The sequence below is a fragment of the Perissodus microlepis genome, chromosome 4 (genome assembly GCF_051167445.1).
Source record: "Perissodus microlepis isolate ML-2025 ecotype Zambia chromosome 4, ASM5116744v1, whole genome shotgun sequence".
Taxonomy (NCBI): Eukaryota; Metazoa; Chordata; class Actinopteri; order Cichliformes; family Cichlidae; genus Perissodus; species Perissodus microlepis.
In genome coordinates, this window is record NC_140464.1 from 5,119,653 (window position 1) to 5,140,947 (window position 21,295).

Here is a 21,295-nt window from a genome sequence, read left to right on the forward strand (position 1 = left end):
CTCCAGAATATGATGTTTTGGGTTCCAGGGAGGTGACTCCTGTGATTGTAGAAAGAAGTCACATTCTACATTAGTCCATGGGGAAATAGCCCCAACTCCCCATGGACCAGTGCAGATCCATCTAATGACAACGATAATGATGGTGATTTTAAAGACTTATGGAATCCATAAAGCATGAGTGCATCTGTCATTACAGCTAAAAGAGAGAAAGAAACAAAGATGTTCTGAAACTTAAGGCAATTTTTCAAAGATTCAAGTTTTTAATCAAAGCTGATATTAACAATTTGATGTTGAATATAAAGCAAACATGAAATTGAAGGACCTTCACTGGTAGTTTCTGCTACATACCAAACATATGTACAGGTGCACTTTAATGTACAACAAGAAAATTGCACAACTGAAAAAGATAATAATAAAATAGTATTTTTAATGCACTTTGTCCGGCTGGTGCAGTAAGAGCATAAAGTAATGCAATACAGAGGTTGTGCTTATTGCATGTTTCGGTACTGCCCATAGTAGGGTTGTGTTGGATGTATCACCTGTTGGAAAATGGACAGCATGTTTTCTTATTTATCTGATTTGATCAGGGGTTGTCAAAGTGATTATGGTTGGTTGGAGCATTTGCAACATTCCCAACCCAAGCTCAGAGAGGTCTGACATGAATCATAAATGACAGACTTTAATGTGTCTCAAACACAGGCATTCTCATGACATATAACTGACCCACGTGTTCAATCATGAAGCATTTGGAAACAATGTCCTGGGAGGTTATTGCACACAGTTCATTTGAGTTCCTCACTTTTACAAGGAATTTTGCGATGTTTGTGTTGATCTGTGTGTCCTGGATAGTTGGCTGTCTGGTTAGTCGCTGCAGCTGCTTGCAGAAAAAGACCAGTTCTCTGCAGGAGCAGTCGGGCCTTCCTTCACAGCTGCAGGGTTTCGGTACAACGACCAAGGACTCCACCACGGCAAAGCAACTGCTTGTCTCTATTACTGAATTGTTTCTTTTTAATGTGCCACTACACTCCAAACTAGTGACCAGCATGTTCTTATAAACACAACGCTTATATTCAGTTACACTGTCACGATGTGGCTGGCACCACGAAAGTGTTTCATTCTTCTGCAACGCTGCAATTTCTCTTGGTGTACAAACTCTCTGAGAGCCACTTCCCAGAGTCACTAACTCTTCTCCAATGTAATTTAATGACTTTGTAAAACGATCACAACTAGTCATGGAACAGAAGAAGTCTTTGATTTCTGTGCTGGCGTCCTGAAGGGTAGCACTTCCTTGTCTTATTATTTTCTCATATGAAAAGAAATTCTTGAAAATCTGTAATGAAATTGACTGCGTACCAGAGTACATCTGCAACAGTCTGCTGTTCATGTCTTGAAAAACAAACACTGAATTGGCCCACAAAAGCCCCCAGTTCCGGACACCTTCTGTAAGATGCGTCAACAAATGGCAGTCGTACGAACAATGCTCGAGTCCATAGAGAGACGGTATCTGTGCTACAAACTGAACCAGACACAACTCTGCACAGTTGAGCTCATCCTGAGTGGCAAAGTGGGAGAGGAGGACGTGAAGGGCACAAGGAAGAAGCATCCAGTGCTTGTAGTACACTGCTGGCAAAACATTCCTCAGTATTACAGGAGAATAGAGGAGAGCAAATGCTCTCCACTCACAAGCTTTCCAATGCATCCTCTCACTGAGGCTCCTGGGACTTCGGCTGATTTCATTTGGTGGCTGGATCTCACACAAGGCTCTGTCCAGGTCGTTTAAATGCTCATCTGTCAAATGGAAGTCCTTGCTGGCATAAAGCGGGTCGAACCACAGATTGACGAACTGACGGACAACGCCCAGACAAAAGCAGTGCATGTAATCTGGAACAAAGCCTTTGATAATGTCAAATGACGGCAAAAGAAACAGGAGACTTGGACCTTTAACCCCCATTTGACTCTGGTCATAACTATTTCCCATCACTAACTCAGCAAGTTGCACCGTTTCAGGCATGTGTCTCAGATCACAGCCGTCCATCTGTATCGGGTAAACTCTGGTAAAACCCCTGCCCTTTATAACCATCTCACCTTTGTGGTAGCAAAAACCACAACCAAATTCTTTGTTAAACGGCTCAAAGTTCTGCACCATTGCTCTTGCTATCGCATCACATGTGCATATTTTAACTGTTACCGTGGTGTGATGCTCCGAGCCGATCTCATCTTTCCAACAGAACCCTGCAGCAGACAGTTTCTGAAGCTCGTTAATGAACGGAGTCAAAAAACTCTGAACTTGTGGTTTTCCTTTGCCAAACCATAAAGTGTGCAACAGAACGTTTTTGCACCGTTCCACATACGGTAGTTCATTGATGGTACACAGGATGGGCCAGATGGAGTATTTTGAGGAGCTGAACACGGGCGAGCCATCGCAGTTGAAGGTGAGTGTAATACTGCCATCTTGTCTTTCACTCTTGTATTCATTTCCAGTGTGGACATCAGAAAAGGAATCATCCCTCGTGAAATGCTTCCCAAGCTTTGAGTGGACGCGTGCAAGGAGGTTTCTTAGCTGAATTTCTAGCGGCATTACAAGGAAGTAGTAAGCCTTCAAGATCAGATATTTTCTGCTCAAGCTCTGCTGGCACACACTACACTCATTACCGGGATCCACACCAAGGTAGTTTGTACACCTGGGGCAATAAAAGTGAATCTCAGTCTTTCCATTGTAATCAGTGGAATGTTTTTTTAAAAAGCGAAGCGACTTTGGAACACATCCGGGTACCACCAAGTTTAGGAGGTGCAGGAGATCTCTGGCTGCTGCTTTTGACAAGCCGTGCTTCACAATGAACGCCAGGAGGAGCAGGAGGAGGGCTCCCATTGTGACTGAAGAACCAGCATATATCTTCTTCTCTCCACAGAAAAACTGCTCCTAGTAACACATGACGGGCCAGAAATATGCTTTAAAAGCTAAATGTAGTAGAAATGAACCAAAATGTCATTATTTTCATATGTAAAAAAATAACAAATGAAAAATACTAACTGTTGGATCTTCTTCTGTAGTTTCATCATCAGATGAAGCAGAGTTGGTCGCTCCTTGGTGCTATAACATAAAAGAGAAAGAGATATAAGCAGGTATATTAAGTTAAGGTGCACGAGAAAACCCTGCTGTCATGCTCACATTTAAGCTCCTCTTCACCTACACATACAGTCTCCAAAATAAGTGACTGAACTAAGGAAAGGTATTTAAATAAGAGTTGAACAAAAACCTCTCCTAAAACTTCACGGTAAGATGAACAGTACTACTACAAACACTTCTATACAATACTGTAACTCAGAGGTCACCAACTTTCATTTAGGATGTATCCTAAATGACTGAGGTTCAAGAGGTGAAGCCTAGTAGACACTTAGTGGTTACAGCTGCCTGTGTCAGTAACTTTGATGTGCCTAGTAATTCATAACTTTAAACCTAAATACAATCCAAGAGTGGTGTTTTGTTATTGTACTTCTGTGTTAGCCATTAGTGCACTTGGTACCAGCACCTGAGGGCAATCTTCAATAAATGACTGTGCTGAAATATCATCTGATCAGAAGTCCTATGCCTTGGACATCTGGGTTAAGGGACCAGAGATGCCACCATATCACCACCTGGTTGGATCAGATAGTGTGGAAGGGTGTTTGACAGACCTGGTAAATGTAAACACTTATTGAAGAAGAACTGTGAATATCTGGTGCATGCCCCTGTCCATAGGATCTTTAATGTTTATGTCTAGAGGGATTGGTCTTGCATCAAATTCCTCTAGATAGGTGCTTCAGTGGGCCATGTTCATGCACCTGCATGATAGAGGGAGCTGGAGCTGTGGTCATAAGGACATTGGTTCCTCCCATGTTAGTCACCACAGACCCAATGGCAGACAATGGAGGTCAGTGAGGCCATGAGGCTGAAGGAGGAGGCTTTCTGGGGTTGGTTTTACCCGGGGGTCTCCTGAAGCAGCAGATGGGTATCAAAGGATCACAAGAGCTGAGGCTTCTATAGCAGAAGCAAAAACTTGAGTGTGTGAGGAGCTCAGGGTAGCCATGGAGATGGACTTTCATTTCTTTTCATTTCATTTATTTATTTATTTCACACTTGGTACAACAGTTCAAACAAACCAACCACACTTTCTATCAATAAAGCACTACAGCACTACTTTAAGCTGGGCTCAAGGAAGTCCTCTCTGAAAAGGAAAGCAGGCCTTGGTTCAGGCCTTGTATGTTCAGAGAGGAACTGATAACCAGGACTGGGGCAGTGTAAAGAGCACCAACTCCTAACCTCTAAATCCAAGCTGTGTCGGAGTCTTTGGCACAAATTCAGGTACATTTTCAGTCTGTGTTGGACTCCATCAGGTTTGCTCCTATATCCAATCATATTTGGGACAAGTATGGAAAGGTTCTCATACTTTCCTGGGATGAGGAAGGTATCCCCTTTGAGAACTTAAGAATATAATTCACATTTCTTGCAGTTGAGGTGGTTCTGTTAGCTTCATGGAGCATGACCTTCAACATGCATTGCAGCAGCCTGTAGCTGAGTCTGAAATGTCCAAGATGAAATTTAGGACTCTAAATCTAAGGCCACCACTCTCTGCTGGAAAATGTTAGAATTCTGCCTTTTGGTTGGGGGAAAGATTGCTAAAGGTGAGGGTATTCAAGAAACTTGGGATCTTATTCACAACTGATCAGAAGGTAGAAAATGGATTCAACTGCTGGACTGGTGAAAAGGTAAGGAAAGGTTGCAAATACAAGTGGCCAAAATGATTTTCCTTCATAGGGTGGCTGACCTAAGCCTCAGAGATAGGATGAGGAGCTTGGAATAGAACCTCTGGTCCTTTGTGTCAAAAAGAAAAAGCTCCAGGAACAAAAACCAAAGCAAATGAAGAAGTGGAAAAAAACTGTCCTTCCTCCAGTGGCCACTTGAGACTGGGTTTAACCCCCCCAACAAAATAGAGTCAATCCCCACAGATTTCTGGCAAAATGTCCAGAAATGATCATATTTACAGTCTGGTACAAAAAACTGTTTCCCTCTCTATGGCTAATGTACTGCTTCATAACTACTTTATGACAGGCGGCATTTTTATTTTTACTCACCTGTTTGGATTTTATTAAAATTATCACTTCAGGGTGTGACTAACTGACAGGTGTGCTACCACAGCTGTTGTTGCCAGTAGCTTTCTGTTAGACCCTCACCTCCATAAATCTGAGCCACTAAGCTTGGCGTCTTGATTGTGTTTGTGGTGCTGGTTCCTCCTTTAATTTAATTATCTGTAGGGTTTGTATTTTTAACTTTTTAACTGTGCATCAGTTCTACTGAGTGAATTTCTAGTATTGTATCGATCTTTTATTTAGACTAGCAGGTATCTAGGTCTGTGCACTGCAGCCATACAGTTTATGGGTGTAATACGATGGGTGGATACATCATATTACACCCATATGGGTGTATGTACATATGGGTGGATACACAGTAATTATTTCTGCATGTGCATATTTACCATTTCATGGTCCGGATCTCCTCCTCTGCTCTCTGCTATTCCAGCTGACAGATGACTGGCCTAAGAGTCAGAAAAGGATGGCTGAGGAGCATCTTGATGTCATCATTTTGATATCGTTAATAAACCTACTTATCGTTACTTATTGTTGCTTCACATACCATAGGCTCTTCATCTTCATCAGATGAGTAGGAATCTGTGTTGCCATCACTACAGATGGTGTTTTCTTTCATAATAACCTATTGAGGATTTTAACAAGAAAACAGAATGAAGATGCTAACTGCCCCAAATTTCAATTCAATAAAGCACTTTGGTGGAATCTGATGACATAGGAGTTTTGGATTGTGGATGTGCAGCCAACAGATTTGCAGCAACTGTGTGATGTTATTACATTCTATAATGAATTAGGGTGGTTCACAAAGTGGCTGGTGATCATATATATGAAGTTCTGCAACATCACCTATGTAAAGGTGCAGTCTACACTATCTGCTATTTTTTGATCCCTCCCTAAAAGGACTAGAGAGGCCAGCTTGAATGTAACTGCAGTCAAATCTAGATCAGGCATGTTAATAATACTGAGATGGTATTTTTCTGTTTTTCCTATGCGGACTATGTCCATCCAGTGTATCTCTAGATTTTAAAAGGTAAACAGAATGAGGGGTTCTTCTCTTTCCAAACAATGCTTAAACTGAAGGAACTTTACCATTTTATGGTCTGAACTTCCTCCTCTGATATCTGACGGTCCAGCCTAGAAGACAGGAAATGATGAGCTACAAACGTCTCCATGTGATAATTTTAGTACTGTATGGTAGCTAACACACCATATTCTCTTCATCTGTTGCTTCAGTATCAGATGAGTAGGAATGTTTAATCTCTACATCCTTGTGGGTGGTGTTAAAGTCTCTCTGGATTTAAAGAGAAATATAGAATGACGTGTTTTACGGGATTACTTTTAAAAATCTGATATTTATTTTATACAAACATTTAAACAATTTTAACAAATACATAAACACTAACGTCTTGTTCTGTAGTCTCGTCATTAGATGAAACAGCAGTAGCCTTTCGCTGCTATAGAGAAAGAGACAGAAGCCAGAAGACAAAAAACACAAGTATCCTGTCACTCAAGTACACTTTAAGTTCATATACTCCGAGACATGACAAAATAAATACCCAAAACCTCAGTCAAGCACTAAAATAACTACTGCCATGTAGTAACCTAAAATGAGACATTATGTTCATTTAGAATGTTTCTTAAACAAAAGGTGAACACAGTAGAGTTAGTGGTTATCACAGCTATAGCGATACCCACATGTCATTCAAAGCATCCATCCAATAATACATCGCTTAAAACTTGAATACAATCCAAACCTGTGAGTTGTAAAAACCTTTTACCCCAGCACACTTGTTGTAAATGGGAAATTAACAATGGAGAGCATGGAGTTCCATGGAGATTATCCAAGTGTCAATTTGCAGGGCTAAAAATCAAAACCAAGCACAGAAGTGCCAAAAACTGCAGTTCCTCAAGTGGTCACTTGAAACTGGCTTCAAAAATGAGTCAAACCCACAGAGTGTCATGTTAAACTGTCCAACTTTAGAAGTAGACATGTTCACATCCTGGTACAAAAAACTGTTTTATTAGTGACATCTTCTTTTTACTCTAGCAGGCATTTGGGTGTACTACAGCCATAACGTGTATGAATACTGGTTGCTGATAACTTAGCATTCAATTCTCCCGTCCAAATGTGGTCTTGCGCTGAAAGGCCAACATGGCTGTGGCCAAAATACCAATGATAAGGCTTCATGGTTCTCCACATACCCACAGATGATATGACCATGGTTAAGTCCATCCTTCATATACAATCTATATGTATAACTCAGTTGCCATTTGAGGTACTGCAGTTTTCTGGAAAGGCTTCTTTTTTCCCATGCAATGAGTGCATATATAAAAAGTTGAACATTTAAATTTGGCTGGAAATGTTAGTTCTACTCCTAGCAGTATTAACTTGAAATTTCCAGGCAGACGACGTGGACTGGACAAAGATACCAGCCTGAATAAGCCTGGAGTCAAATTTAGATCAGATTTGTTTTTATTTCATAGTTTCCCCAATAGAGTCTTTGCACATTTTAACCAGACCTCATATTTTCTCCATTAAGGGTTATAATCTCTCTGAACACGTAAACAAAATTAGAGGGTTCTTTTGTTTTCAAACTTTAAAAATGAAGATGTTTTACCATTTTAAGGCCTACACCTTGTCCTCTATTATTTGATGGTCCAGCAGACGCACGTCCAGCCTAGATGACAGGAAGGGATGACCTATAAATGTCTTCATATGATCATATTAATATTGTGAAAAAAACAAAGCAGAAAACGCTTAATTTATTCTGAGCTCACACACCACAGGATCATCATCTGTAGCTTCAGTATCAGACGAGCAGGAATATATAATCTGTGCATCACTGCGAACAGCGGTAGAGTCTCTCTCGCTTTTTAACTGAAAAATAGAATGATATCGTCTTTCTATTTTTCCTCCCAAAGTTCATCAGTCCTTGCATTAATGAATTTTTACCTTTTTAGTGTGTGAATCTCCTCTGTCTTTTGGCTCACTAGGGCCATGACCAACCTAAGAAACAGAAAAAGATGCATCAAGACATATTAATGTGTGGCTGCACCTCAGATATCAACCTGTCATTGATTTCAGCAGCGTGATTAACATTTCTTTAATTAAACGAAGCCATCATGTGAACAGCCAGACCTTTAGGGGCATCAAACATTAAAAAATAATTTCATACAAATAAAAATGAAATCCTGGGAAATACTGCATTTTTAGAGACTGGAAAAGTAACGTGCCCTCTTTGTTGTTGCATGAAATATGATGTCACCCATGTTATTTAATTTAATTCAATTCAATTTTATTAATATAGCGCAAAATCACCACAACAGTTGCCTCGAGGTGCTCTATAAGAAAAATAATACAAAGAAAACAGAGAAAACCCCAACAACAGGGTTTAAAAGACACGTTGATGGTTTGGAGGAATTATTTACTGAAGTTAGCTCAGAAAGATCAATTGTAGCTGTAGATCATGTTACATCTGTGAGATGATTGAGTAATTTTTTTTCTCTAATGGTTAAAATTTAATTCATGAAGAAGTTCATGAAGTCATTACTAGTTGACGTTAAAGGAACGGTTGGCTCAACAGTGCTCTGACTTTTTGTCAGCCTGGCTACGAAGAGAAGCCTAGGGTTGTTCTTATTTTCTTCAATCAGTGATGAATAATAAGGTGTTCTAGCTTTTCATAAAGCAGCAAACTATTTTTCCAGGTCTTCTACAATAAATCTTCCAGATTAGTGAGACGTCATTTCCTCTCCAGCTTATGAGTTATCTGCTTTAAAGTCCACGTTTGAGAGTTATACCAGGAAGGCAAGTACTTTCTTTTTCAGTGGAGCTACAGTATCTAAAGTTGTACGCAGTTAAGAAGTAAAACTATTAACAAGATAATCGACCTTTGTGGGAGGAGCATTCAGGTACCTGCTCTGCACTGTGTTGGCACAAGGCGTTGAAGAAGATAACAGTGGGTGAATTATATCCTTATACTTAGTTGCAGCACTTGTAGAAAGAAATCTACTGTGATGAAATCTATTCCCCACTACTGTCTGAGAATTCAGACAGAAACTCTGAGTAAGGCCCAGGTGGACAATCGATAACAGCAAATAAAAGTGTTTTTTGAGTTTTTAAGCCAGGGAGGACAAGACGAAGCATCAGGCTTTCAAATGAATTCAAACTCCGCCTGGGTCCCTGGTTGATTAACAAGCTGGAGTGGAAGAGTTGAGCTTCGAGGATTATTGAGGCACAGGATATCCTGTTCACCTTGTTATTTCTCCGTGTGCATGTGTTTCACAATAACTACTGAAACAATATTGTGCAAGTCCATCCATCCATCCATCCATCCATCCATCTTCTTCCGCTTTATCCGGGGCCGGGTCGCAGGGGCAGCAGCCTAAGCAGAGAAGCCCAGACCTCCCTCTCCCCAGCCACCTCCTCAAGCTTATCTAGGGAACACCAAGGCGTTCCCAGGCCAGCCGAGAGATATAATCACTCCAGCGTGTCCTGGGTCTGCCCCGGGGCCTCCTCCCGGTGGGACATGCCCGGAACACCTCACCCAGGAGGCGCCCAGGAGGCATCCTTGTCAGATGCCTGAACCACCTCAGCTGGCTCCTTTCGATGTGGAGGAGCAGCGGCTCTACTCTGAGCCCCTCCCGGATGGCTGAACTTCTCACCCTATCTCTAAGGGAGAGGCCAGCCACCCTTCGGAGGAAGCTCATTTCTGCCGCTTGTATCCGTGATCTCGTTCTTTCGGTCACTACCCACAGCTCGTGGCCATAGGTGAGGGTAGCGTCACTGCAGCCGCAGCACCAATCTGTCTGTCGATCTCTGGCTCCCTTCTCCCATCACTCGCGAACAACACCCCACGACCCCTTGTGCAAGTCTTTGTGGTTAATTACAGGGGGTGACAAAAATAAATAACTTACATTTTGTAGCTAATCTAATTAAAATTCCTTTTTAATCTAAAAGAAATGAACTGAAATGACTTTCAGAATAGCTCATGCCTTTTTTAGCAAATAATTATATATTCACACTCTTTGGAAACACATTTGCAAACAACATTCAGAGATATTCCGGCTCTTAGAAAATGTAAATATAAAAAATCCCTCGTGAAATGCTTCCCAACATGTAAGTGTGACAAATCAGAAAGAAGGCTTCCTGATTTGTCACACTTATATGTTTCACATATCAAGGTAATTTTAATATTTCTGACAACCATCAGAAAGGATTACAAAGCCATTTATTAGGCTTTGCGACATCAGTGAACCACAGTGAGAGACATCATCCACAAATGGAGAAACTTTGAACAGTGGTAAACCTTCTCAGCAATGCTTGTCCTACCAAAATTACTCAAAAAGACTAAAAAGAAACACACACACACACACACACACACACACACACACACACACACACACACACACACACACACAAGAACAACTTCTAAAGAACTGCAGGCCTCACTTGTCTCACTTAATGCTAGCATTCATGATTCAACAATAAGAAAGACATGGGGCAAAAAAAAGCATCCATGGGAGAGTTCCAAAGAGAAAACCATTCCTGACCAAAAAAGATTCTGTGGACTAATGAGACAAAAGATGAACTTTTTGATAAGTTTGATTTCCTTTACATCTGGCGTAAAACTAACACAGAATTTCATACCAACAGTCAAACGTGATGGTGATAATGTGATGGTCTGGGGCTACATGGGCAAACAAAAGAAAGAAAAAACAACCTAGTCTAAGTCTGGACTTAATTCCAACTGAGATGCTTTGGCATGGCCTTTAACAGGCCGTTGATGCTCCAAAACCCTCCAGAATTGCTGAATGAAAACAATTCTGCAAAGAGTGGGCCAAAATTCCTCCACAGTGAAAGACTCATTTCCAGTTATTGCAAATGCTTGTATGCAGTTCTCGCTGCCAAGGGTGGCACAATCATATACCTCCCTTGGTTTAGGGGGCAATTATTTTTCCACACAGGGCCGTGTTTTCCCTCAATAAATGAAATCATCATTTAAAAACTGCACTTTGTTTTTACTCAGTTTATCTTTGCCTAATATTCTAATTTGTTTGATGTTCTTAAACGTGTGACAAGTATGCAAATAATAGTAATAATGACTAAAAAAAGACATTTTTTCAGTGTATCTAGCAAATAGTTAAACAAAGCTTCTTTCGGTAGAAATGATTTAATGACAGAAGGTTTTGCAGGGTTTTTTTTGGATACAATGTTACCACATTGAAACATCAGAGTAGGTGAATAGCGCCGATCATTTGTTACAGTGTAATGCAGGAAAACTCCCGGCTAATCGGATCTTACTTTGACACGTACCTCCCACTTATACACAGCTGGCACCACTGGCCGCTAAATAATAACTTCCATATTTTTTTCTTTCCAGTTGACACCAGTTATCCGAAAGCTGTGAAGCAGTGTTATTTTCATCAGGGTTCAGAGCTAAGAAGCTCGTCTGGATGCTGCAGGCGTCTAGTTTTGTACACACGGCTGCTTGATTTGCTGTTTGCAGAGTAATTAAGGGTTACCTCGCTGATCTTTGTCTTTGCAGACGTCTTTGTAGGGCGCCCACTTCTCGGCAGAGTAGCCACAGTACTGAATCGCTTCCATTTATACACAATTTTCCTAACTGTGGAGCGATGAATATCCAAAGTGCGTGCGATTATTTTATACCCTTTTCCAGCTTTGTGCAGATCAACAATTTGCGATCGTAAAGCTTCCGAAAGCTCGTTTTTGCGAGGCATGATTCACGTATTCATTACCAGTTTCAGCTACCAGGAAGCGCTTCCCCCTGCACCGGAAGTGTGAATGGATATAGTTTTTTCTTGAAAAAAAAAAAAACTAAAACTAAAAAAAGTCAAAAAATGTTTTTCTTTTTTGGAGGGGAAGGCTTTATAATAACGTAATAATGTGTTAAAAACAACAAAGTAAAAAAATGTAGCCACTATTATTATAGTCTCTTTGACCTTTCTTCTTGACTGGCAAAAATTAACCAAGACAGGCCAGTAATTTAATTATTGACCTGTAGTCTCTGCTCGATGTCATTTAAAGGAATCAAAAAAAAGTTTTTCATGGAACCCTATACATTTTTTCTATAATAAATGAGATGAAAAGTGAATAGAAAACAGCAGTGGGGTATGACTTTGTTTTAATCCTTAATACTTTGCTTCTTTCAGATAATGATCATTTTGAGGAGGGGGAGCCTGGGTTCATGAAAAGCATATGTAAACAGGGAGAAACCACAGTGTGTTATACACAGGATACAAACGTGAAAAAACAGCCTGTGGGATGACTCAACTGGTCATACATGTGACATTCATCTTAGTCACAAGACAAACACAATATGTCAGACAAGGTAAAAAAGCTATCCAAACCTGCCTGGCCCTGTGTGACACAGTAATTACCCCCTAAAGCTAATAACTGGTTTTGCCAACTTTAAAGACCTGCAGTAAAGTGTTTGTGATAACTGGCAATGAGTCCGTCACTTTGTTGTGTAGTAATTCTGGCCCACTTTTCTTTGCAGAATTGTTTTAATTCAGCTACAGATTTGCCCGAACTGCTTTGGTACACCTTGATTCTCAAACTCTCTCAGTGAATGGCTCTGTTGAGATCAGTCTACAACTTTTTTACATGGGCTGTACGCTGATATTCTGAACTCTACAAAATATGATTTTTTTTAGGGGTTCCAGGGGGGTGACTCCTGTGATTGTAGAAAGAAGTCACATTCTACATTAGTCCATGGGGAAATAGCCCCAACTCCCCATGGACCAGTGCAGATCCATCTAATGACAACGATAATGATGGTGATTTTAAAGACTTATGGAATCCATAAAGCATGAGTGCGTCTGTCATTACAGCTAAAAGAGAGAAAGAAACAAAGATGTTCTGAAACTTAAGGCAATTTTTCAAAGATTCAAGTTTTTAATCAAAGCTGATATTAACAATTTGATGTTGAATATAAAGCAAACATGAAATTGAAGGACCTTCACTGGTAGTTTCTGCTACATACCAAACATATGTACAGGTGCACTTTAATGTACAACAAGAAAATTGCACAACTGAAAAAGATAATAATAAAATAGTATTTTTAATGCACTTTGTCCGGCTGGTGCAATAAGAGCATAAAGTAATGCAATACAGAGGTTGTGCTTATTGCATGTTTCGGTACTGCCCATAGTAGGGTTGTGTTGGATGTATCACCTGTTGGAAAATGGACAGCATGTTTTCTTATTTATCTGATTTGATCAGGGGTTGTCAAAGTGATTATGGTTGGTTGGAGCATTTGCAACATTCCCAACCCAAGCTCAGAGAGGTCTGACATGAATCATAAATGACAGACTTTAATGTGTCTCAAACACAGGCATTCTCATGACATATAACTGACCCACGTGTTCAATCATGAAGCATTTGGAAACAATGTCCTGGGAGGTTATTGCACACAGTTCATTTGAGTTCCTCACTTTTACAAGGAATTTTGCGATGTTTGTGTTGATCTGTGTGTCCTGGATAGTTGGCTGTCTGGTTAGTCGCTGCAGCTGCTTGCAGAAAAAGACCAGTTCTCTGCAGGAGCAGTCGGGCCTTCCTTCACAGCTGCAGGGTTTCGGTACAACGACCAAGGACTCCACCACGGCAAAGCAACTGCTCGTTTCTATTACTGAATTGTTTCTTTTTAATGTGCCACTGCACTCCAAACTAGTGACCAGCATGTTCTTATAAACACAACGCTTATATTCAGTTACACTGTCACGATGTGGCTGGCACCACGAAAGTGTTTCATTCTTCTGCAATGCTGCAATTTCTCTTGGTGTACAAACTCTCTGAGAGCCACTTCCCAGAGTCACTAACTCTTCTCCAATGTAATTTAATGACTTTGTAAAACGATCACAACTTGTCATGGAACAGAAGAAGTCTTTGATTTCTGTACTGGCGTCCTGAAGGGTAGCACTTCCTTGTCTTATTATTTTCTCATATGAAAAGAAATTCTTGAAAATCTGTAATGAAATTGACTGCGTACCAGAGTACATCTGCAACAGTCTGCTGTTCATGTCTTGAAAAACAAACACTGAATTGGCCCACAAAAGCCCCCAGTTCCGGACACCTTCTGTAAGATGTGTCAACAAATGGCAGTCGTACGAACAATGCTCGAGTCCATAGAGAGACGGTATCTGTGCTACAAACTGAACCAGACACAACTCTGCACAGTTGAGCTCATCCTGAGTGGCAAAGTGGGAGAGGAGGACGTGAAGGGCACAAGGAAGAAGCATCCAGTGCTTGTAGTACACTGCTGGCAAAACATTCCTCAGTATTACAGGAGAATAGAGGAGAGCAAATGCTCTCCACTCACAAGCTTTCCAATGCATCCTCTCACTGAGGCTCCTGGGACTTCGGCTGATTTCATTTGGTGGCTGGATCTCACACAAGGCTCTGTCCAGGTCGTTTAAATGCTCATCTGTCAAATGGAAGTCCTTGCTGGCATAAAGCGGGTCGAACCACAGATTGACGAACTGACGGACAACGCCCAGACAAAAGCAGTGCATGTAATCTGGAACAAAGCCTTTGATAATGTCAAATGACGGCAAAAGAAACAGGAGACTTGGACCTTTAACCCCCATTTGACTCTGGTCATAACTATTTCCCATCACTAACTCAGCAAGTTGCACCGTTTCAGGCATGTGTCTCAGATCACAGCCGTCCATCTGTATCGGGTAAACTCTGGTAAAACCCCTGCCCTTTATAACCATCTCACCTTTGTGGTAGCAAAAACCACAACCAAATTCTTTGTTAAACGGCTCAAAGTTCTGCACCATTGCTCTTGCTATCGCATCACATGTGCATATTTTAACTGTTACCGTGGTGTGATGCTCCGAGCCGATCTCATCTTTCCAACAGAACCCTGCAGCAGACAGTTTCTGAAGCTCGTTAATGAACGGAGTCAAAAAACTCTGAACTTGTGGTTTTCCTTTGCCAAACCATAAAGTGTGCAACAGAACGTTTTTGCACCGTTCCACATACGGTAGTTCATTGATGGTACACAGGATGGGCCAGATGGAGTATTTTGAGGAGCTGAACACGGGCGAGCCATCGCAGTTGAAGGTGAGTGTAATACTGCCATCTTGTCTTTCACTCTTGTATTCATTTCCAGTGTGGACATCAGAAAAGGAATCATCCCTCGTGAAATGCTTCCCAAGCTTTGAGTGGACGCGTGCAAGGAGGTTTCTTAGCTGAATTTCTAGCGGCATTACAAGGAAGTAGTAAGCCTTCAAGATCAGATATTTTCTGCTCAAGCTCTGCTGGCACACACTACACTCATTACCGGGATCCACACCAAGGTAGTTTGTACACCTGGGGCAATAAAAGTGAATCTCAGTCTTTCCATTGTAATCAGTGGAATGTTTTTTTAAAAAGCGAAGCGACTTTGGAACACATCCGGGTACCAACAAGTTTAGGAGGTGCAGGAGATCTCTGGCTGCTGCTTTTGACAAGCCGTGCTTCACAATGAACGCCAGGAGGAGCAGGAGGAGGGCTCCCATTGTGACTGAGGAACCAGCATATATCTTCTTCTCTCCACAGAAAAACTGCTCCTAGTAACACATGACAGGCCAGAAATATGCTTTAAAAGCTAAATGTAGTAGAAATGAACCAAAATGTCATTATTTTCATATTTAAAAAAAATAACAAATGAAAAATACTAACTGTTGGATCTTCTTCTGTAGTTTCATCATCAGATGAAGCAGAGTTGGTCGCTCCTTGGTGCTATAACATAAAAGAGAAAGAGATATAAGCAGGTATATTAAGTTAAGGTGCACGAGAAAACCCTGCTGTCATGCTCACATTTAAGCTCCTCTTCACCTACACATACAGTCTCCAAAATAATTCAGTGTATCAAGCATTAATTAAATAATTGATTAAAAGTTGATCCAAAATCTGTGCACTGTGCAGCCCCACACACAGGGTGATCTGCACTAACTCACCAATGGAGATTTGCCGCGTTAATGCGGTTATGATGACATTAACGTCATTTTAACGAGATTAACGCCAACAGCACTACTAAAACTATATAATATTGTAACAGAGAAGTTACCAATGTTTGCTTAGGATGTATCCTAAATGGCTGAGGTTCAAGAGGTGAAGTCTAGTAGGAACTTAGTGGTTACAGCTGCCTGTGTTAGTATCCTTGAAGTACCTGTGCGCCTAATAATTCACAACTTCAAACTTAAATCAAATTTGGTCAAATTTGGTTTCCTGGATATGTTTACTCCTTCATCACAGACTGTTTTTTGGGATGCTTCAAAGGATAGTTGCAGATTTCGGTCAGAATCTGCAGATTATACAGTACAAATAAAATGTTCACGTTTCTCCAACGTTGTCTTCCCAACAGTTTCACTGGATGGCCAGGAAGCGTTCACGATGTCTTCTCAGGATAATTGGCGTCTGTCTTGTGTCACTGACGTAAAAGACGGATTTAATGCGACATGACCGTTCAAACAGCAGTCGCTTTCTAAAACATCAGATATGTATCGGATTCAGTACCACATACGAAAGTGACCCAGATCGGATTTGAAAATATCGGATTTGTGCCGTTCACACTGTCATAGCATGATCGGATATGGGTCGCATAGGGTCAAAAAGTCGGATTTGATGTGCTTTCGTCTGCAGTGTGAAAGTAGCCTAAGTTGGGCATCTTGATTGCGTTTGTGGTGTGGATTCCTTCTTTAAATTCATTATTTGGATGGTTTGCTTTAGTTTTAACTAAGTAATTATTGCACTTCTTTCTGCATGTGCATATTTACCATTTCATGGTCCGGATCTCCACCTCTGCTCTCAGCTATTCCAGCTGACAGATGACTGGCCTACGAGTCAGAAAAGGATGGTTGATGAACATCTTGATGTCATCATTTTGATATCCTTAAAATCATTTTCACTTATTGTTACTTCACATACAATAGAGTCTTCTTCATCTTCATCAGATGAGTAAGAATCTGTGTTTCCATCACTGCAGATGGTGTTATCGCTCTAAAAATTTAACAGGAAAACAGAATGAGGACCTGCACTTGAAACCATGCTATCTGCTATTTTTGGTTCCTCCCTAAAAGGACTAGAGAGGTCAATTTGAATGTAAATGTGGCCAAATTTAGACCAGGCATGTTAATAATATTGAGATGGTATTTTTCAGTTTTCTATGTCGACTAATCGACGCTGGATTTTAAAAGGTAAACAGAATGAGGGGTTCTTGTCTTTCCAAACAATGCTCAAACTGGAGATGCTTTACCATTTTATGGGGTGAACTTCCTCCTCTGATATCTGACGGTCCAGCCTAGGAGACAGGAAGTGATGAGCTACAAACATCTTCATGTGATAATTTATTGTATATCATTTATAAATATATATATACAGTAGCTAACACACCATATTCTCTTCATCTGTTGCTTGAGTATGAGATGAGTTGGAATATATGATCTCTCCATCCTTGTGGGTAGTGCTAAAGTCTCTCTGGATTTAAAGAGAAATATATAGAATGATAGGTTTTATTAGATTACTTTAAAAATCAGATATTTTAAACAATCATTTAAACAATTTTAAAAAATACATAAGCACTAACGTCTTGTTCTGTAGTCTCGTCTTTAGATGAAACAGCAGTAGCCTTTCCTCGCTGCTATAGAGAAAGAGACAGAATATAGATGTGAGCCAGAAGAAAAAGACCCAAGTATCCTCACAGTCAAGCACACTTTTACACTACATATGCCGAGAGATACATGACTCCAAAATAAATAACTAAAACCTCAGTCAAGCACTAAAATTAATACCATTATATTATAAACTTTAAAGAAGTTCACTTAAATTTAAAGCTTACATGTAAGCCCTCATTATTTTAAATCAGAAGTCACTGTAAATTTTACATTTACTGTCTAGTATAAAGACAGCATAAACAGTATACTGTCAGTAGAGTTGGATGTCTCAAGACCGGTCTTGGTCTCGAGACCACTTTTACGTGGTCTCGGTCCCGTCTTGGCCTTGCTGTCTCGGTCTTGCTGTCTCAGATCGACATAGTGGTCGGGAGATTTGGAGTCAACAGTATCCATGACACACAACGTAGCGTTCGATAATGTGTCATGCGCAAAAGCATCAGCTCTAAGAGCCGTGCTTAGAGAGTGCTTTGTATGTAATCAGAAGAGTCGACTCCCCTTGAGCGAGAGCCGCTCCTCACCTAATTTCCTTTCGCTGCTCAGCTCTCACACAGTGGTTCAGCTATGCTCCAATCCCTCCATATTGTGACCAATCACATGCGAGGATAATATCATTATGTGAAAAACAGAGAGGGTGAGAGACACGACAGTCAAGTGGAGCGTGCGTCTGTCCTCTCAGTAAGTGAGTGAGACAGTAGACAGCGGTGAGGAGGGCTGTGCGAGTGCATCGCAAAAACATATAAATATGCCTGAGACCTGTAAACGAAGCAGCATCTGGCTGCAGTTTAAAGACTTTTTTGTCTCGGTCTCGTCTCGACTTTCTCTTGGTCTATACTCGGTCTGTCTTGGTCTTGTCTTGGTCTCGATACCCTCTGGTCTTGGTATTGTCTTGGTCTTGATTTAGGCGGTCTTGACTACAAGTCTAACTGTCAGTGTAGACGACGGAGATCAGCCTGGACAACTCATAAAACATCTGCTCACATCTGGTTGAATTAAGTGGTTGAATTCAGATTACAAAGAGCAGTAAACCGCAGATCACCAGTACAGTTGTTGTGAATAGAAAACTAACAATGGAGATGAACCAAGTGGCAATCTGCAGGGCTAAAAATCAAAACCAAACACAGAAGTGCCAAAAACTGCAGTTCCTCAAGTGGTCACTTGAAACTGGCTTCAAAAATGTGTTAAAACCAACAGAGTGTCATCTTAAAATGTCTAACTTTAGAAGTAAACATATGGTCTGGCACTGAAAAACCAAAATTTCTGTAGCCAAAATACCAATAATGAGGCTACAAAGTTAGCCACATAACCATGGCGATATCGTGTGTGGGTAAGTCCATCCTTCATAAATAGTCTATATGTATAGCTCAGTTTTTAAGCCAACCATAAGTGGCCATTTAAGGTATTGCAGTTTTCTGGAAAGGCTTTATTTTTCTTATGCAGTGTGTGCATATATAAAAAGTTGAAATTTAAAATTTGGCTGGAGATTTTAGTTCCACTCCTAGTAGTATTAGTCTGAAAGGCAGACCAGTTGGACTGCACAAAGAGACCAGTGTGAGTGAGACTGGAGCCAAATTTAGATCAGAATTTTTTCTATTCTTAGTTTTCCCAGACATGATGGAGAGTCTTCGCACATTTCGTCTTTCTATTTTTCCTTCTAAAGTTCATCAATCCTTGAATTAATAAAATTTACCTTTTTGTGATGTAAATCTTCTCCTCTGTCTTTTGGCTCACTAGAGCCATTACCAACCTAAGAGACAGGAAAAGATGCATCAAGTCATATGGTAAACATTAATCTGTGGCTACACCTCAGAGATCAAACTGTCATGGATTTCAGTAGAGTGATTAACATTTCTTTAAGTGAACCCATTACCAAAATAATTTTATACAAATAAAAATTAAATTCTGGATTTTTGGGGAGTGGAAAAGTAACATACTCTTATTGGTGTGGACTGGAATAGGTAGGTGGGGCAAGTATTCACTGGTGGGATGTCACCCATGTTATATCCTGTTCATCTCGTTACTTCTTCGAGTGCATTTCACAGGAGTTACTCAAACAATATTGTGCGAATCTTTGGGGTAAATTGCAGGGGGGGGGGGGGGGGGGTCACTTGATCTGTGTCTCATGTATGATCACATGCTCACATACTGTGAGCTGGACCAATATATGGTACCATGAAGAAGTTATTCGTTTTCTGCTTCCTGATTTATTACACTTACATGTTTCATATCATCAAAGTAATTTTAATATTAGACAAATTTAACCTGCGTAAATAAAAAATGCAGCTTTTTAAATTTTTAAAATTTATTAAGGGAATAATCTATCCAAACCTACCTGACCCTATGTGAAAAAGTAATTTCCTCCCTTGTTAAATGATGACTTAACTGTGATTAATCGACATTTTTTGGAAAGCTGAGTTCAATTTCAGTAGCCACACTCCTATTTAATTACAGAAATCACTTAAATAGAACCTGTCTGACATCCACCGACCTGGAAAGGATTACAAAGCCATTTCTTAGGCTTTGGGACATCAGCGAGCCACAGTGAGCGATATTATCCACAAATGGTTTAAAACACCTTCTAAAGAAAAACAAGCCTAGTCTAGTCTGAAATCCAACTGATGCGCTTTGGCATGACCGCTGATGCTCCAATGTGGCCACTGGCCGCTAAATAATAACTTCCATATTTGTTTTCATCAGGGTTCAAAGCTAAGAAGCTCGTCTGGATGCTGCAGGCGTCTAGTTTTGTACACACGGCTGCTTGATTTGCTGTTTGCAGAGTAATTAAGGGTTACCTCGCTGATCTTTGTCTTTGCAGACGTCTTTCTAGGGCGCCCACTTCTCGGCAGAGTAGCCACAGTACTGAATCGCTTCCATTTAAGCACAATGTCCCTAACTGTGTTGCGATGAATATCCAAAGTGCGTGCGATTATTTTATACCCTTTTCCAGCTTTGTGCAGATCAACAATTTGCAATCGTAAAGCTTCCGAAAGCTCGTTTTTGCGAGGCATGATTCACGTATTCATTACGGGTTTCAGCTACCAGGAAGCGCTTCCCCCTGCACCGGAAGTGTGAATGGATATTTATTTATTTATTTAATTTTATGGGGGTTTATAATAACAAAATATTGTGTGTTAAAACCTGGAAATGTTGAAAAAACCTCAGTAGTCGGATTATTATAGTTTTTTTTTTATTCATTTACACTTCTACCAAAGAATGTGGTTCCTGCAGCACCTCCCAAAAAACTGGACCAGTTTATCTAAGCACGGGCTCTTTTTACTTACTGTTAATCTCTTTCCACAATAGTTCAAGAGTGTAAAATACCTGCTGACTGTTTCTTCGTTAAACTGTCCTTGCATATTTCACATTAATAAAATGCTCACACAAAAAGATCTTGTTCAGATCTTTCTGAGAAAAACTGAATTTCGGAAACAAGCGAATATTTCTGTTGTTTTCCTCCTTATCCACAAAGCGAAGTGTTGCATTACTCTCTGGA

At 40.5% G+C, this 21,295-nt stretch overlaps 2 protein-coding genes across 3 annotated transcripts; both read right to left on the reverse strand.

The window, feature by feature from the left end:
- Positions 1 to 236: 236 nt before the first annotated feature.
- LOC146388098 (uncharacterized) lies at positions 237 to 11,906 on the reverse strand. The gene is made up of 11 exons (XM_084925201.1): positions 11,647 to 11,906; positions 8,078 to 8,131; positions 7,907 to 8,002; positions 7,743 to 7,802; positions 6,528 to 6,578; positions 6,332 to 6,415; positions 6,214 to 6,258; positions 5,672 to 5,749; positions 5,514 to 5,573; positions 3,032 to 3,091; positions 237 to 2,920 (listed from the first exon to the last, which is right to left on the reverse strand). The coding sequence occupies exons 1-11, from the start codon at positions 11,860 to 11,862 to the stop codon at positions 680 to 682; spliced, it is 3,045 nt and encodes a 1,014-aa protein (XP_084781327.1). The 5' UTR covers positions 11,863 to 11,906; the 3' UTR covers positions 237 to 679.
- Positions 11,907 to 13,015: 1,109 nt separating this feature from the next.
- Positions 13,016 to 20,881, reverse strand: LOC146388099 (uncharacterized). 2 transcript variants are annotated; one of them, XM_084925202.1, is made up of 9 exons: positions 20,595 to 20,881; positions 19,493 to 19,549; positions 17,718 to 17,771; positions 17,525 to 17,608; positions 17,388 to 17,432; positions 17,060 to 17,131; positions 16,909 to 16,968; positions 15,812 to 15,871; positions 13,016 to 15,699 (listed from the first exon to the last, which is right to left on the reverse strand). In XM_084925202.1, exons 1-9 carry the CDS (start codon positions 20,808 to 20,810, stop codon positions 13,459 to 13,461), a joined length of 2,889 nt encoding a protein of 962 aa, XP_084781328.1. In that variant the 5' UTR covers positions 20,811 to 20,881; the 3' UTR covers positions 13,016 to 13,458. The 2 variants fall into 2 exon arrangements, with proteins under 2 accessions (XP_084781328.1, XP_084781329.1); XM_084925203.1 differs by lacking the exon at positions 17,060 to 17,131.
- Positions 20,882 to 21,295: the final 414 nt, after the last annotated feature.

Coding starts and splice junctions, on each gene's coding strand:
- LOC146388098 (XM_084925201.1), bottom strand. CDS start 11,862: ATGCCTCGCAAAAACGAGCTTTCGGAAGCTTTACGATCGCAAATTGTT. Junction 7,803..7,906: donor CTACAGATGATGATCCTGTG/GTGTGTGAGCTC, acceptor CCTGTCATCTAG/GCTGGACGTGCGTCTGCTGG. Junction 2,921..3,031: donor CTACAGAAGAAGATCCAACA/GTTAGTATTTTT, acceptor ATGTGTTACTAG/GAGCAGTTTTTCTGTGGAGA.
- LOC146388099 (XM_084925202.1), bottom strand. CDS start 20,810: ATGCCTCGCAAAAACGAGCTTTCGGAAGCTTTACGATTGCAAATTGTT. Junction 17,433..17,524: donor CAACAGATGAAGAGAATATG/GTGTGTTAGCTA, acceptor CCTGTCTCCTAG/GCTGGACCGTCAGATATCAG. Junction 15,872..16,908: donor GAGATCCGGACCATGAAATG/GTAAATATGCAC, acceptor TTTATGTTATAG/CACCAAGGAGCGACCAACTC.